Source organism: Lynx rufus, unplaced genomic scaffold, assembly GCF_022079265.1.
Source record: "Lynx rufus isolate CCGP_SWC_20201006 ecotype Redwood Valley unplaced genomic scaffold, mLynRuf1.p SCAF_8, whole genome shotgun sequence".
In the NCBI taxonomy this organism is placed as follows: Eukaryota; Metazoa; Chordata; class Mammalia; order Carnivora; family Felidae; genus Lynx; species Lynx rufus.
Genome location: NW_025814896.1, coordinates 74410982 through 74425911, shown reverse-complemented (window position 1 = coordinate 74425911; position 14930 = coordinate 74410982). Strand labels below are relative to the sequence as shown.

General features: G+C 38.0%; 1 protein-coding gene across 5 annotated transcripts in view; it reads left to right on the top strand.

Annotated features, from left to right (window-relative positions):
* The first annotated feature begins 215 nt into the window (after positions 1-215).
* CCDC88A (coiled-coil domain containing 88A) overlaps positions 216-14930 on the top strand; it is a 146875-nt gene continuing 132160 nt past the window's right edge. For 3 of the 5 annotated variants that reach the window (XM_047068126.1, XM_047068127.1, XM_047068125.1), the window contains exons 1-2: positions 218-1072; positions 1169-1269. In XM_047068126.1, coding sequence (XP_046924082.1) covers positions 1010-1072; positions 1169-1269 — 164 coding nt within the window. In that variant the 5' untranslated portion in view covers positions 218-1009. Of the gene's footprint in view, positions 1073-1168; positions 1270-14930 lie in introns of all 5 variants that reach the window. The other 2 variants (XM_047068122.1, XM_047068123.1) reach the window with 2 other exon arrangements.

Below are 14930 nucleotides of genomic sequence, written 5' to 3'. Positions count from 1 at the left end.
CGCCAAAATCTGGGCGGCGGCGGGGCCGTCCCCGGGGGCGCGCTCGTTCGGGAGCGCGCTCATGCAGCGGTTTTCTTCTCCCACAATCCAGAGGCTGCGGCGCGGGAGGGGCGGAGAGTCGGCGGAAGGATATGGGCGCGGAGGGAGAAGCGCGCTCCCTTTGACGGAGGGTTCACGGCACTGGTTGGGCGGCGTGGAGCGGGGTGTGATGCGGCACTGCGGTTCTGAGGCCGTTACTCCGGCTCCTCCAGAGAGGGCGGTGGAGGAGGCTGGAGCGCGGTGGTGATTTTGTGCCAGGGCTTCCCAGAGGCGCGCTGAAAAGGCTACGGGCTGAGGAAACTGGGGGGTTAGGGACACACATTCAAGCCCCCACCCCCCGGGAGGGGAAGGGGGCTGGAAGCGAGGCTTGAGGTCGGCGGAGGGATGGTGTCTGTTCGGGGGGAAGGGGCGAGCCCTGCCTGTCGTTGGTGAGGGGCTGCGGGCAGGCGAGGCTCCGCGGGTCGTAGCGGCTCCATGCCCACTGGTGGGTGGAACGTGTTGAGCGGGACGCGGAGGTCGAGCCTGGTGGCCGCTCGGAACCCTCAACATACTATCTAACGTGGTATTTCATTTAGCCCACGTTGGGATTAATTCATTGCGGGCAGCTTCGCTGGTCTGGCTCCTCCAGGAGCTGGGCAACCTTGACGGGCTTTTTGTCTTGCTGCTCCAGCCCCCTTTCCCTTCCTCCTCCTCCAGATGCCTTTTCTCTGCCCCTCCTCGCCCGGTACAGACATTTCCAGCGCAAGCTGCCGCTCGTGGCTGCTGTCGAAGCCGCTTCTCGGGATTTCGGCTTGTTCCCCTCTGGGGTGTTTTTTGAGGAGGGAGAGTTTTTCTCCCCTCCACGATGGGATTTTCTTCCTGTGCCAAAATGGACTTTCACTGATTTCTACTTACTTCTTCAACGTTTAGTGATCAATTCCCTAGGCGTATTTTTGTGGTAGTTCCCTTTTTCAAATACATTATCTGTAAAATGGAGAATGAAATTTTTACTCCCCTCCTGGAGCAGTTTATGACCAGCCCCTTGGTCACTTGGGTAAGTAGGGTGTTATTTATTGTATCTTTTGCTGCATTATTTGTGGCTGCAGAGATGGAGATGGGCGTTCGTGTCCTGACGATCATTCCGTTCTAGGTTAAAACGTTTGGACCTCTGGCTGCAGGAAATGGGACCAACCTGGATGAATATGTGGCTTTGGTTGATGGGGTATTCTTGAACCAGGTCATGCTCCAAATGTAAGTGTTCTTTTCTTTACTAGGGTAACTTGTTTTCTTTGAAAAAGGGCATACTGTAAACTTAGAGATTTTATGTTTTAAGCTCCTAATTGCTTTGGCCAGAAGAATTCAGGTGGTTTAAGAATTGGACCTTGAAAGGAGTGATAATCTTACCTGCCCAGCCCATTTATCACAGTCTAGTAATTACGCCTATTAAAATTGTGAAACTTTAATTTTTCATTCTGCAAACCGTATATTGTCACTTACTGTCTTTAAGTGTTGAAATCCAAATCACGTTGTGTCCTCTAATTGGTAAATAGAGAAAAGAGAATATGGGAATAGTTTCCTAAGGGGGAATAAAGCCTTTACTGTGAAGTTATGTGTATTAGATGCAGAAATGTCTTATTAACCCTTGTATCTAAAAATAAGTGGCTGAGATTTTGAAACTGGTGAAGTAATAACAGATTTCAAAAAAAAGAATTTCAAATAACAGTTCTGATTGGTGAGAACTGTTGCTGTGGCAAGTAATTTAAATGGGCACAGTAACTCAAGTCTGATTAGATTATTATGTGACTTGTTAGATTAATATTGGGATCATTTTAAAGTATTTTTAAAGCTAGTTTTGAAATGCGGGTAACTGACATCTTGATGACAACTAGATAATGATTTTAGTAGGCAAATCTTTGTCTTTTATGTTTATGATACTTGGGTTTGTATTAAGTAGAGAAGTACTTTTAAGATGGGAGTTGAATATCCAAATCATATTGGTAGATCAGTGAAATAAAAACCATTTTTATCATTATAGGTATTGTAGCATTCAAGCTAAGTACATCAGTGTAAGCTTTCTAAGTACATCAGCATAGGTTATCAAACTCTGAATGTTATTGTTGTGTTCAAAATAATGTGTATTTAGCCTAATCTCTCTTGAATAGAATCTGAATACAAGCGTAGGTTGGAACCTTCAATTTCAAAGCATTCTTAACCTTTTATGTATGTGGGAGTTTAGTGCATTATTAATAAATAATTGTTACTAAGGAATAAGTCCACTGTGAATAATCACATCAAGTGTCATTTCTGTATTTTGTAGGAAATTATGTTTCTTTTTAGATTTTTTAAATAAAAGAAGAGGTAGAAGTCAAAACCATAAATGTTCCAGTGTAACTTCTCAGTCTGTGTGCCCAGAGATATTGGTAGTCTGTGTGCTCAAAGAGATTTGTGTGTTGTTTTTCATGTATGTATTGATCCTACAGGGAAGCATTGTACTACTATGTGCTTCCATAGGTGTTTTATTTGTATAGGCACTAAATGTGTGTATATTTTTTTCTTAAGAAAGGAAAAAGGAATGTAGACAATTATTTCCATGGACAGTAAATATATTTTTGGCAGCTCTCCCAGTGGAACTATTTTTTTATCTTTGAAATATCCCACTATTTCATAAGCAAAAGGGTAGAATAATTAAATTGACTTCTATTTTAGGGAACACACATGACAGGAAGGGTAGCCATTACAGTAGATACTCAGAATTTGTTCCCTCTCTTGTTTTTAGATGGAGAATTTTGAATTTGTATGCTGAACCCTAAAAAAAATAGGTGTATTTACAAAATAGGAAAATACTTTAGTTTTCCACTTTTTTTAAATTTACTTTTTTATTTAATTATTTTTAAAGTAGGTTTCATGCCCAACGTGGGGCTTAAACTCATGACCCTGAGATTAAGAGTTGCATCCTCTACTGAGTGAGCCAGGCAGACACTTTTAGTTTTCCACTTCAGTGTTTTTTATTTGAATGATTCTTTTTCCAAAAAATATTTAGATTTTTTTGAGCCCTGAATAGTTAGCCAAGGTACTAAAAACAGACACTTGTTTCCACTTTGAGTGGAATTGAGTGCAACTTTATATTTAAAAATATATATGTATATTTTGAAAGTAATGGTGTTTCAAAATAGTGGTTGCCAGGTTGTTTTTGGGAGGGGGTGGGGTGGGGAGAGGACTAGCTCCATTCCAAACCTCAAATCTACTTCTGTTTTCAGTTCCACCTCTCAGTTTCTTTAAAAGTTTTTTCAGTGTCCTAATTCTGTTCTGAATGACCTATATAAATTAAAGGGAAAGAAAATTAGAAAAAAAGGAAGAAGTAGGCTTTAGCCTTTTAAAAAATAATTTGTTTAAATAAGATAAATGTATTTTAATTAATTATTTACCTAATAGGGCAACAAAATATGCATTGTTTTTAAAGCTGTATTTTGCTAACTTTAAAATCATTAAGATTTCTGTTAAGTACTTTATTCGAGTTAATGTTTGATTTAATCTACTCTATTAAATTGTCAGTTGAACTGTACCCAGTAAGTTAACCTAAAAGGTAGCCTTAGTCTAAGTCATCTCTAGATTAAATTTGTTTACAGAATTTGTGAGTGAGAACCCTTTCTAAAATGAAACTATTTTTCTTCATGTGTGTTTTGCTTGGAGTTTGTTGAGCTTCTTGGATCTGTGGGTGTGCAGTTCTTAACAAATTCAGAAAATTTTTGGCTGTTTTTTATTTTTAGAAATAAATATTTATATTAGAATATATAAGTGTGTGTGTGTGTGTGTGTGTGTGTGTATATATATTCTTGCCCCCACTTCCCCTTTTGGAAGTCCCAATTACATGTAAATCAGGCCATTTGATGTTCACTGATGTTGTGTTCATGTTTTTTCAGTCTTCTGTGTTTCATTTTGGATAATTTTGCTACGTCTTCAACTTCACTAATCTTTTCTTCTGTAATGTTTAATTTGCTGTTAATTCCATCCAGCTTCTTTTTCATTTCAGACATTATGATTCTATTCTAGAAATAGAGTTCTTTTTGTATCTCACATGTGTATAGCTTTCATGCTTTGTCTTTTCTCTAGCCACTTGAATATATAGAGTACAGTTATAACTGGATTAATATTTATTTCTACAAATTCTATCTGTATCATTTCTGGATTGGTTTTGATCGATTTTTCTCCTCATAAAGGATTGCGTTTCTTTGCTTTTGCATGCCTGGTAATTTTTGATTGGATGATAGACATTTGGAATTTTACCTTGTGGGGTGCTGGATATTTTTGTTTTTCATTACATATTCTTGAACTTTCTTCTGGGATACATTAAATTACTTGGAAACAGTTTGATCTCTCAGGTCCTGCTTTTAAGTTGTATCAGGCAGTACTACTTTGTTACTCTATTGGCAAAACCCTTCTGAGTACTCTTGATGGTAGGAACAGAAGCTATTTCTGGACCTGTGTGAGCTCTGGGTGGTATTCCCTCTTATCCGTACCCACCCTCCCGACCCCCCACTGTTCTTGGGTAGTTTCCTCACATGTATATGCTAATAAGTACTCAGCTGAAGACTTGAGGGATACCTTCTGCAGATCTCTGGGTTTTTCTGTGAACATTTCTACTCTTATGTACTCTACCTTGTATATGACAGTCACCTTGTTGTCTCTAGATTAAGTTCTGTCTCCTCAATTCAGGGAGGTAATTGCTCTGTCAGGGTTCCCCATCCCTGTTCTATGGCCTAGGAACCCTTTCAAGGTAATAAGTTGGGGCAATGGTAGGACTCATCTTGTATGTTTCCCATCTATCAGGGATCTATTGTCCTTTGCTTTTTCATGTCCATTGCCTTGAAAAACACAATATATTTTGTCCTTCTTTTTCTAGTTTTTTCAAGCAGGAGAGTAATTTGGTTCCTGACATTCCATCTTGGCCAAAGTGGAAATCTGTTTATATACTTATAATTACACTTTTGGCCTGGCAGTCTTGCTAGTCCTGCTTTCAGTTTGACATAGAATTTTGTTATAGAAAGCTTATGGTATATATATATTTTTTCATCTACAGTCTTTATTAAAAGTGAGAATATTAATTAGTGACTTTGGATTTGCCATTTTGGACTTTGTTTACATTTTCTTCATGCCTGTTTACTAACTCTGCCTTATAATTTTGGAGTCTGTTCACTGACTTGGGATTCGCTGCATTCAGAGATAAATCCTGGATTTCACTGAGTAGTTCCTTGAATCAAAGAATCTCTGTAAGAGCTTGTGACATGGCATCAATCTTGTTTAACTAATGGGGAAGGGGAAGCTCTTTAGAGATCAGGAATGATGGGCCAGCTCTTCTGTATGCTGCAGGGCATTTTTGTATTTCAGCCAAGTGAAATCTTTATTTCTCACTTCTGGTTACCACTCATAGGGTTTGGTGACACTAGAAATAATCATTTTCTTGTTTGAGATGTCATGCAGTTCCGTAACCCATTTTGCATATTACTTGCTATGAAATTTTAAGGAATTTATGACATGGTTGTGAATTTCATAATTCTAAAGTTTAAAAGTATGCTATTTATATTACCTAAGCAGTTGAAGATATGTATAAGGGTTTTAAGTATGGAGAAAATTATTAATGGTGTCAGAAAAATGATTCAGCCCCATTAGATAATTATAGAGATCTATACTTGAAATACCTGACAATTACTATATACTTGTTCTGGCTTTTCTTCTTTTAGAATCTTGAACTTGAAGGAACTTTAGGAGTCCTCTACTATGAAAATCATTTTTAATTTAAAAAATTAAATGACACATGGTCATGCAGATTCTCCTTAAGTATTTCCTGAGAAGCACCTTCATAAACTATACCTAGCAGAAGGCATTTATCTAATAGAGGAAGTTGACTGAGAAGTGTTTCTTAGTTCTTTGAGTGTTTAAGATTCGAAAGTATGGAGAGGTAGATTGGGGACGATGAAATAGATAAAGGGTATCAAGAAAGAGTACACTTACATTGATGAGCACTGAATAATGTATAGGGTTGTTGAATCATTATACTGTATACCAGAAACTAATAAGTATGTTAATTATACTTCAATTAAAAAAAAAGAAAAATAAGATTCAAAAGTAGGTTGTGCTAACTTTATAATGACCCTAAAGTGACTTATAAAATACATGAGTTTCAGGGCACCTAGGTGACTTGGTTAAGTCTCCGACTTTGGCTCAGGTCATGATCTTGCAGTTCGTGGGTTCGAGCCCCACGTCAGGCTGTGTGCTGACAGCTCATAGACTGGAGCCTGCTTTGGCTTCTGTGTCTCTCTCTCTATCTGCTCTTCCCCTGCTCACACTCTTGTCCCTCTCTCTCAAAAAATGAATAAATATTTTAAAATATACATATGGGTTTCTTACCAAGTATGGCATTGACTCTGAATTTTGGCGTGGTCATCTCAGGTTTTCTCATTGGGCCTCATAGTTTTTGTTTAGTTTTGTTTTTGTTTGTTGCTTTTTTAAAAACACACTTATGATACAGTCATAGTTGCTGTCTTATTACTAAGTTTTGTGATTTACCTCCCAAATTTTTCTTAGATGTGTCCCTGACTTTTGGATTAATGTGGGAGCCCTGACTGGTCTTACTTTTGGGCTTGCCCCTCTTCAAGTTGTCTTCTCAATCTGTGATCACATGTACTTATATATGACTCTTGTCTGATAGCATTTATCTCATTGTATTGCAGTTTTTGGTATGTTTGACTCCACTAACTAACCTGTGAATTTCTTGAAACCATCTATTATCTCTTTCATCTTTATTTCTAGTATATGCTTAACATACAGTAGGTACTTGATATACTACTGTTGAATGAATGAATAATAGCAAGGTTATGTGGTAAAGTAGGATGAATTTGGGCTTTGAGTCAGACAAGGTTTAATTCTCACTATGCTACATACTAGTTTATGACCTAAACAATTTACTTAAATTTCCAAATCTCGGTTCCTACATCTATGAGATGAAAGATAGTGTTTCCTTCCTGGCGTAGACTTAATCTCTAATAATGTACAGATAGTATCTATTTTCTGTTTTGTTGACCACTGTATTCCCAGTGCTGGTTGCTGTCATTAGTATTGTTGTGTAGTAGGCCAAACCTGCTTTTTTATGTTTCTTCAAACAAATGATCATTCACAGCTTAGTTTTATATAATTCCTATTGGTATCACATCTATGTAGATATAAAATCTTTAGAAAGTTACTTCTCAATTTCTTCATTTATAAACAGGATAAAAAGAATCACAGAGTTATGAGAATCAAATAGGATAATTTGTGTACAATGCTTGGCATATAGCAAGATTCAGGTATTGTTAGCTATTGATCTTTGCTTTATTCCTATTATCATAATAATCATTTTTCCCTACACTGCCCTTTCCCTTTTTTTTGCCTAGCAAATTTTAACTCATTCTTTAATACCCTCTGAAGTCCCTTGGGAGAGTTAATTGCTCTCTCCCCTATCATCTAGTATATGTGCTGCCGAAGCGAGCACTCTCCCCTATCATCTAATATCTATCTTTACCAAATTGTTAAAAGTGCTGCAGCAACTAGATAGCATTTAGAGGCTAGAAGTTTTTGTTATGTATCACCAGTACCTAGCGTAGATTTGGTATAAGTTTTCGTTAAATGTTAAGGAATAAATGAAACATTTCATAATTTTATTGACTTAAAAAATTTTGAAAACTCTAGTATTGTAGAATTTAATTTGCTTTACTTTTTAGTTTGTCTTCTATTTCTCCTTTTGTTCTTTCTCTGTTCCATTATTTAATTACCGTTATTGAATATTTTCCCCACCTATGTTATGTCTTGCTTGAGTTGACTTTGTAAGAACAAGTCATAGTCCATGCTTTTGAATGGTATTAGAATATACAGTGACTTCAGTTTGGTTTCCAATAATGTTACTGATCATGTCCAAATATTGGGATTTTTGTCCACAGCCTTATATTGGACTGATGTCTTTAACAGTCCATAGTCATTGTCTGATTTGCTGTATGAGCCATATCTAGTTAAGCTACAAAAAGCGATGAGAACCTAGAGAACAGAAACTAGTTGCTATATATGGGAGTATTTTTAAATTTTTAAACTGAAAATTTTTTCTGTATTGTGTATTAATATGGGAAACTCAAAAAGGAACAATTCTTATTTTTATTTTTTAAAATTTATTCAAAAAAAATTTTTAGGGGTGCCTGGGTGGCTTAGTCAGTTAAGCATCCGACTTCAGCTCAGGTCATGATCTCACGGTTTGTGGGTTCGAGCCCCATGTCAGGCTCTGTGCTGACAGCTCTGAGCCTGGAGCCTGCTTTGGATTCTGTGTCCCCCTCTCTCCCTGCTCTTCCCCCACTCATGCTCTGTCTTTGTCTCTCTCTCAAAAAATAAATAAACATTAAAAAAAAATATAAAATTTTTTTAGTTTATTTATTTTTTGAGAGAGAGAGCAGGGGAGGGGAAGGAGAGAGAGAGAGAGAATCCTAAGCAGCCTCTGCACTGTCAGCACAGAGCCCAATGTGAGGCTTGAACTCAAGAAACATGAGACCATGACCTGAGCTGAAGTTAAGAGTCAAATGCTTAACTGACTGAGCCACTCAGGCACTCCACTTATTTATTTTTTTAAGTAATGTCTCCACCCAACATGGGGCTTGAACTCATGATGCCAAGATTAAGAATCTCATGCTCAACTGACTGAGCTAGCCAGGTGCCCACAGGAAACATCAGTTCTTTTTTTTTTTTTTTTTTTTTTTTTTTTTTATTTATTTTTGGGACAGAGAGAGACAGAGCATGAACGGGGGAGGGGCAGAGAGAGAGGGAGACACAGAATCGGAAACAGGATCCAGGCTCTGAGCCATCAGCCCAGAGCCCGACGCGGGGCTCGAACTCACGGACCGCGAGATCGTGACCTGGCTGAAGTCGGACGCTTAACCGACTGCGCCACCCAGGCGCCCCAGGAAACATCAGTTCTTAACTATACTCTTTCAGAACAGCATTTGACCTTCTTTTAGGATTTGTGACATAGATTGGTACCACTATAGGCAGAAAGTTTCAATATTTAAAAATAATTGAGATTTAATTGATATTAAAAGATACCTAATACTCAATTTTGTAATCACTAAGCTAGCTACTTTTAGAAAGGTGGTGTGGTATAGAGGAAGAAACTGCCTTGAGAGTTATGTTTAATTTCTGGATCAGGCTGGTTGGTTGGTGGAGCAGTCAAAACACACACATTTGTTGATTAGTTGGTTGTATTACTTGGGTGTGGTTTGTGGCACCCCTGAACATTTTCAATACCAACATCAAAGATTACACCATCATAAATACAGTAATATTGAATCAAAAGTTTGAAATATTGCAAGAATTACTAAAATGTGGCACAGAGACACAAAGTAAGCAAATGCTATTGGAAAAAAATGGCAAAATGGCACCAACAGACTTGATTAACAGTCATAAACCTTCAATTTGTGAAAAACATAATTATCTACAACGTGCAGTAAAGTGAAGCACAATAAGATGTGGTATGTCTGTATTCTCTTTCTTCATGATTTTATTCCTATTCTTTTTTTTTTTTTTAAATTTTTTATTTTTTCAACGTTTATTTATTTTTGGGACAGAGAGAGACAGAGCATGAACGGGGGAGGGGCAGAGAGAGGGAGACACAGAATCGGAAACAGGCTCCAGGCTCTGAGCCATCAGCCCAGAGCCCGATGCGGGGCTCGAACTCACGGACCGCGAGATCGTGACCTGGCTGAAGTCGGATGCTTAACCGACTGCGCCACCCAGGCGCCCCATTATTCCTATTCTATCTTAGCTCTATTTTGCTAGTTCAATAATTAATAAAACTAGGTTGATGAAACTCATCAAGTTTATTCTGACATTTGTGAGACTCAGGGCAAGTATTCATTTACCACGATAGGCCTAAATATTTAAAGGTTATAAACCAGACTAAGAAATTGTTGACTATGTTCTGATCTTTTATCATGAAAAGTAGGTATATCTGAAAAATATACCTTCATGATGACTTGAAAGATTCAAATTTAGAATTTATGTAATTTAGAATTCAAAAACTCAGTTTCTTATCAGAGTATAGTGGAGCTCAACCTCCTCCCCACATCCCTAGCTCTGTCTAGCCCCACAGAGGGGTCTCATGTGCATACCTGTGGGCATCCTGTAGGCATGCCTAAGACCCATGCTCTTCCAAACAGCTCTCCTTGACCCAGTGATACATACATCTGTATAGTCCATTCTCAGGACAGACCTAGGAAAGAGTCCTGTGCAGGCCCTGTAATTGGGTTAGAGGTATTTGGGCAAGAATTTCCAGAGTTCTAGGTAACTGCAGTGCCATCTATGTATGGGTATATCCTCTTGCTTCCATGGGTTGCTTGCTCAGTGGTGAGGGGCATGGCCTGAGGAGGGCCAGAGTGGCACTCAAGGCTGAGATCTGTTTTGTCAGGATCTAAAATACAGTACTCAGTGAATGAGAAGGCTGAAGAGATAGTTTCCTTAAAGGTCAGTTTATTCAGTGAGTAGTTCCCGAGTGCTCACTATATGATAAACTATCTGCTAGATACTGGGGATATGATGCTGAATAAGATACGGTCTTTCCTCACTAGTAACGAGAACAACATGCAGATAAATTGCAGTGTGATACATGTGCTATATGGTAGAATTATGTTCTTGAAATAATGTTGGCACAAAGAGAGATGTGATTATTCACTTAGAAGAGGGAGAATTTGAACTAGGACATGAAAGTTGAATAGGACCAATTCGGTAAATAGGAATCATAAACAGTTGGAGTAGGAGGCAAATGGCATAAAAAGAGGCATGAAGATATGACTAAAAATAGTAGACTCAAATAACTATAGGTTGTATTGTACAGCTGAAGCAGAGATTGTATGCTTCTTGCACATAGGAGATGAGTTTGAAGAGGTGGGGATTGGGAGACTGTCCTTAGATACCATGTTAAGAAGGTTGGATTTTTTTCCTGTGGAGACATGTGTTACTTCACATTCTTTTTGGAGAAATAGAGCTAGCCCTTGGTAGCCCTTGGTGTGTGTGTGTGTGTGTGTGTGTGTGTGTGTGTGTGTGTGTATACAGAGATTTATTTTAAGGAATTGGCTCATGAGATTGTGGAGGTTTAGCTAGTTTAAAAGCTGATGGGGCAGGCTGGCGGGCTGGTAGGCGGGTTGGAAACTCAGGGAAGAATTGCATTGAGTTCAAAGGGAGCTTGCTACAAGGAGGTCAGCCTTTGTTCCAGTAACACCTTCAAATGACTGGATGAGGTCCACTCACACGGAGGGTAATCTGCTTTACTCAAAGTCCATTGATTTATGTGTTAATCATATTGAAAGAAACATCCAGAACAATATTTGACCACATATCTGGGCACTGTGGTCCACCCAAGTTGATACATAAAATTAACCATCATAACTAGTATTTATTAAGCTAGGTCCACAGATATTCTTGGTGGGGGGGGTTCTGTGGTAATTTAGGAAATTTAATTTTGTGTTTTAATTTCATTAATCCAAATTTTTTTCAAGAGGTAATAAAAACAAGAAATTCTTTTGCAGTGATAATTCACAATTGATTTTTTTTTTCATAGAATAAGACTAGTTTCTTAAGTCACTTTCTCATACAGGGTCCATGGATTCTTAGGATATATATCTATAGGATAATGCTCAGAGATTCTTGATAATTTTGTTTTTCAAAAAGGTGTCACTACTGTACTCCAGCTTGAAAAACAGTAATATAGGCTATTGAAATCATGAAAGGAATTGAAACAGATAGCATTTGCATTTTAGAAGGATTAAATTTGGTGCTTATGGAGGCAAGAATAGAGATATTAACAGCATTTATGTAGAAGTGATATAGAAGAGAGACAGTATGAAAGTGATGGGACTTGGTTACTGATTTGATACAAAGAATGAGAAAGGCATGAGTCTGGGATGACTGCCACACTTTTTACTTGGGTAAAGAGCAGATGGTAGTACCCTTAGTAAAGTAAGACATTACAAGAGGATGAAAATTTGAGGGGAGGGGAAGTATAGAAAATAAGTACTGAGTTTATTTTGGAGGGTCTGGTGAACAATGAGAAGTATCTTGTGGGCTGATAGATATACATAGGTCTGGTGGTGCTCAGGGAAAAGGTCTAGAATAGAGATAGAGATATGAGAATCTAAGGACATGGGTGCCAGAAAAAATACAGAAGGGAACCGATGATAGATCCTAGGAAACCGTAACATTAAAAGGCTGGAAGTTTGAGGAAAAGTAGGAAAATTCACAAGACTCCTGGGAGGAGATCACAAAGGGAGTCAGTTAAAGGCAAATTGTCTTGCATAAAGATGTATTGTCATGTGAGGTTGATGGCTTATCTGCGATTTGGAAACCACAGATTTATAGTGGAGCCAATCAGTGTGGTTGAATAACTTACCCAATAATGCTTAGCTGCTCAGAAACTAACAAAAAGATCTGTAGAGTTTTCTCAGATTTGGGGATCTATAATGTAGATGTAGGGTTGGATATCCAGGTGAATAGTTGAAATGAATAGAGTGTGAGCATTAAAGTGAAGGAGGAAAGCAAGTGTCATCAGGAGGAGGCTGATAGATTAGAGAGGTTGCAATAGGATGAAAGATGAGTAGGATTAGAGAAGGTGAGAAGAGATGGAATAGGGGATTTTCAGAGTTTGAGATTTTGAAAGTTGCAATTCTGAATGGTGATTTAGGGCCAGGGTTAGACCATGCTAATGGGTGGATAAAATAGAATATAGTGAAAATAACTAAAGTTGAGAAGGAATTTATTTCCTTTTTTTTTTAAATATATAAGGTTAATGGTCTTTTGATTACCACTAGAGGTAGAAATGAGTATTTTGAATTAAAGTGGAAAGCTGGGAAATAAATAGCTAATTATAACAGTGTTATAATTAAAGAAAAATTTAACAGTAAGGAAGGAAGAAGATTGGCAATTGTAATGTTTATATTAACATGCTCTTTGTGGGCTAGTATCCAAAATCTATAAAGACCTCACCAAACTCCACACCCGAAAAACAAATGATCCAGTGAAGAAATGGGCAGAAAACATGAATAGACACTTCTCTAAAGAAGACATCCCGATGGCCAACAGGCACATGAAAAGATGCTCAACGTTGCTCCTCGTCAGGGAAATACAAATCAAAACCACACTCAGATATCACTTCATGCCAGTCAGAGTGGCTAAAATGAACAAATCAGGAGACTATAGATGCGGGAGAGGATGTGGAAAAACGGGAACCCTCTTTCACTGTTGGTGGGAATGCAAACTGGTGCAGCCGCTCTGGAAAACAGTGTGGAGATTCCTCAAAAAATTAAAAATAGACCTACCCTATGGCCCAGCAATGCACTGCTAGGAATTTATCCAAGGGATACAGGAGTGCTGATGCATAGGGGCACTTGTACCCCAATGTTTGTAGCAGCATTCTCAACAATAGCCAAATTATGGAAAGAGCCTAAATGTCCATCAACTGATGAATGGATAAAGAAATTGTGGTTTATATACACAATGGAATACTACGTGGCAATGAGAAAAAATGAAATATGGCCTTTTGTAGCAACGTGGATGGAGCTGGAGAGTGTTATGCTAAGTGAAATAAGCCATACAGAGAAAGACAGATACCATATGTTTTCACTCTTACGTGGATCCTGAGAAACTTAACAGAAGTCCATGGGGGAGGGGAAGAAAAAAAAAAAGAGGTTAGAGAGGGAGAGAGCCAAAGCATAAGAGACTCTTAAAAACTGAGAACAAACTGAAGGTTGATGGGGGTGGGGGGGTGGGAGGGAGGGGAGGGTGGGTGATGGGTATTGAGGAGGGCACCTTTTGGGATGAGCACTGGGTGTTGTATGGAAACCAATTTGACAATAAATTTCATATAAAAAAAAACCATGCTTTTTGTATTAAACAGGAAATTTTGTGGGCTATCTTAATAGTTTTTCAGGAAATTTTACAAAATGGTGTGTTCTTAATGAAATTTACTTTCATAGTGAAGGTGACAAAAAAATGGTAAACTCCATAATAATCATTGACGAAATGACTATTTCCTTTCAGAGCACCACGGAAGATAGTTTAGTTTTAGGTGATGGGTCCTAGTCCTTGCTTAAGACCTGGATTACTACAGAATTGTGGAGGGGTGCCTGGGTGGCTCAGTCTTTTGAGCATCTTGCTGTCAACACAGAGCCTGCTTGGGATTCTCTCTCTCCCTGTCTCTCTGCCCCTCCCCCACCAGCTTGAGTGTGTTCTCTCTCTCAAAATAAATAAATAAACATTAAAAAAAAAAAAAAAAACTACAGAATTGGGAAGGATGAGAAGTTGTGGGGAAAGACCACTGGAGGCAGTACTCCAATTCTGTTTTGCCAAGACTGGTTAAAAAAAGGGTAAACCACAGTAAATTCTCAGTTAACTTGAATGTTGAAGGAAATTGGAGTGTTGAGTTTTCTCAATATGAAAGTTATTTTAATTTTTTTCCAACTCCACATTTTAAATCTTTGCAAGTGAATTAAACTGTATTTCCATCTTTGTAAATAGGATATGTACAAGTATTGATTCAGAATCTTGTAGTACCTCATTTGTTTTCAACTTAAGTCTTTGTGTTAAGTATTGAATGTATATAATTAAGATGAATCTATAATGAATGGTGAATGATCCCAAGTATGTATTTGGAAACAAATCTCTTGTTATTAGCGTGTTTGTTTTTCTTTTTTAATTTGTATGTATTTTGTATGTATGTTTGCTTTTTGTTATTTATTTGTTTATTTGTTTTTTGTTTTTTGTGGGTTTTTTTTTTTTTTTTGAGTGAAATGGAGTGTGTATGATAGTGTGGGTAGATTAGGGAGCCCTGCTGTTTAGAAATTAGTTAGAAGTCA